Below are 1,674 nucleotides of genomic sequence, written 5' to 3'. Positions count from 1 at the left end.
TGGTTAGAAACTGTCCCTGAATCTGCTGATGTGGGTGTGGATGCTCCTGTACCTCCTGGCAGGAGCATGAACAGTGTGTGGCTGGGATCAGAGTCGACCTGGAGGGCCTTCCTGTCTGTAGAGGTCCTGGACGGCTGGTAGTTCAGTCCTGGTCATGCATTAGGACACACTGAGCAGTAATAGCTCGTGAAGAAGCAGTTAAAAAATAATACAATTTACAATTTTATTTGAATGTTTCAAAGGGGTTTATCACAATACCTTGCCCCACGTCCTGCAACACACAATCTACCTAAAATTTGTGATCTATCTTGCAGATGGTCCAAATACGTCAGTTGTGTTAATGACACCTTCTGGTATGATAGTGGAGGGAGATTCAGTCAATCTGACTTGTAGCAGTGATGCTAACCCAGCAGCTAAACACACCTGGTACAAGGGGAACCAAACCCTGCTTGCAAGTCCAGTAAGCATCTATCATTTCACTGCCATCAGCTCAGAGGACAGCGGGAATTACTCATGCAAGTCTGAGAATCAGTATGGACAGATAACCTCAAATTCTCGATTCATAGATGTTAAGTGTAAGTAAAATTCGATTTTTCACTTCAAGTATCTATGTATCTCTCTCTCTCTCTCAAATATATATATATATATATATATATATTTGTTCTTTCCCAGATGCTCCAAAGTTTCCCTCTGTGTCAGTGAGTCCCTCTGCTGAGATAGTGGAGGGCAGTTCAGTGACTCTGACCTGTAGCAGTGATGCTAACCCAGCAGCTAATTACACCTGGTACAAGGAAGGCGAAGACTCATCAAAAGCATTGGGACAGAACTTCACTATTACTGAATTTAGAACTGAACACAGTGGGAGTTATTACTGTAACGCCCAGAACTCAAGAGGACAACATAGGTCCACCTTACATCTGATTACTGTAGCAAGTGAGTTAGAGGTTTTTGAATGGTTTTAGTATGAGAATGGTCTCTATGCAGGTGAACACCTTTTAAGTGTGTAGTCATGTATAAGAATTTTCTGATGTTCCTGATTTGTTTCTATTATCCTTTATGACTTCTCAGGTACACGGAAAGCAGCAGTTACTGGTACAATCACTGCTGTTTTCCTTGCTATCACACTGGTCATGGTTTTCCTGTGCATTAGGTGAGCAGTTCTGTGATTCTTATGAATCAATTAGTCTGTCATCTCTTTGATACATAAATGTGCTGTTACATTGAATTCTTGTCTCCTATTTAGAAAATGTAAGTGGTTCACACAACAGAGTAAAGATGGAGAGAAACCTTCCAGTGAAGAACAGGTGAGAAAGTATTCCACTGTGAAAGAAAAACACTTTAAAAACACACCTTAAAATAAAGCTGTAACCTTGGAGTGACAGCTTTATCTTAAATAAAGCCAAGTTATTTTGGAGCATTGTAATCTCAGCACAATATGTTTTCCTGCATTTCTACATTCCCTGCTGATCAATATGAGCAACACATATTAGAATGCAGTGCAATGGGATTTCTAATTTGTTTTGCATTGTGGCAATAAATGGAACAGGCCGATGAGGTCAAATTGAATTGAATAATCAAACAGAACTTAAGAATATTGGATTTCTTTTTTGAAAATACCACTAAACAGATCATCACTTAAATGTAGGTACTAATATTTTAAGTATCTAACCACTC

The 1,674-nt window shown here is 39.4% G+C and overlaps 1 protein-coding gene across 1 annotated transcript in view; it reads left to right on the top strand.

Moving 5' to 3' along the window:
• Positions 1-1,639, top strand: part of LOC102209039 (B-cell receptor CD22-like) — a 17,872-nt gene extending 16,233 nt beyond the window's left edge. Inside the window, exons 10-14 of the mRNA XM_013915037.1 lie at positions 212-575; positions 673-933; positions 1,069-1,150; positions 1,244-1,304; positions 1,628-1,639. Coding sequence (XP_013770491.1) covers positions 212-575; positions 673-933; positions 1,069-1,150; positions 1,244-1,304; positions 1,628-1,639 — 780 coding nt within the window. The remainder of the gene's footprint in view (positions 1-211; positions 576-672; positions 934-1,068; positions 1,151-1,243; positions 1,305-1,627) is intronic.
• The last annotated feature ends 35 nt before the right edge of the window (positions 1,640-1,674 follow it).

The sequence above is a fragment of the Pundamilia nyererei genome, unplaced genomic scaffold (assembly GCF_000239375.1).
Source record: "Pundamilia nyererei isolate P.nyererei 1_Seehausen unplaced genomic scaffold, PunNye1.0 scaffold00250, whole genome shotgun sequence".
NCBI classification, from domain to species: domain Eukaryota; kingdom Metazoa; phylum Chordata; class Actinopteri; order Cichliformes; family Cichlidae; genus Pundamilia; species Pundamilia nyererei.
Note: the sequence above shows the minus strand (reverse complement) of the source record. Positions and strands in the feature narration are given on the sequence as shown.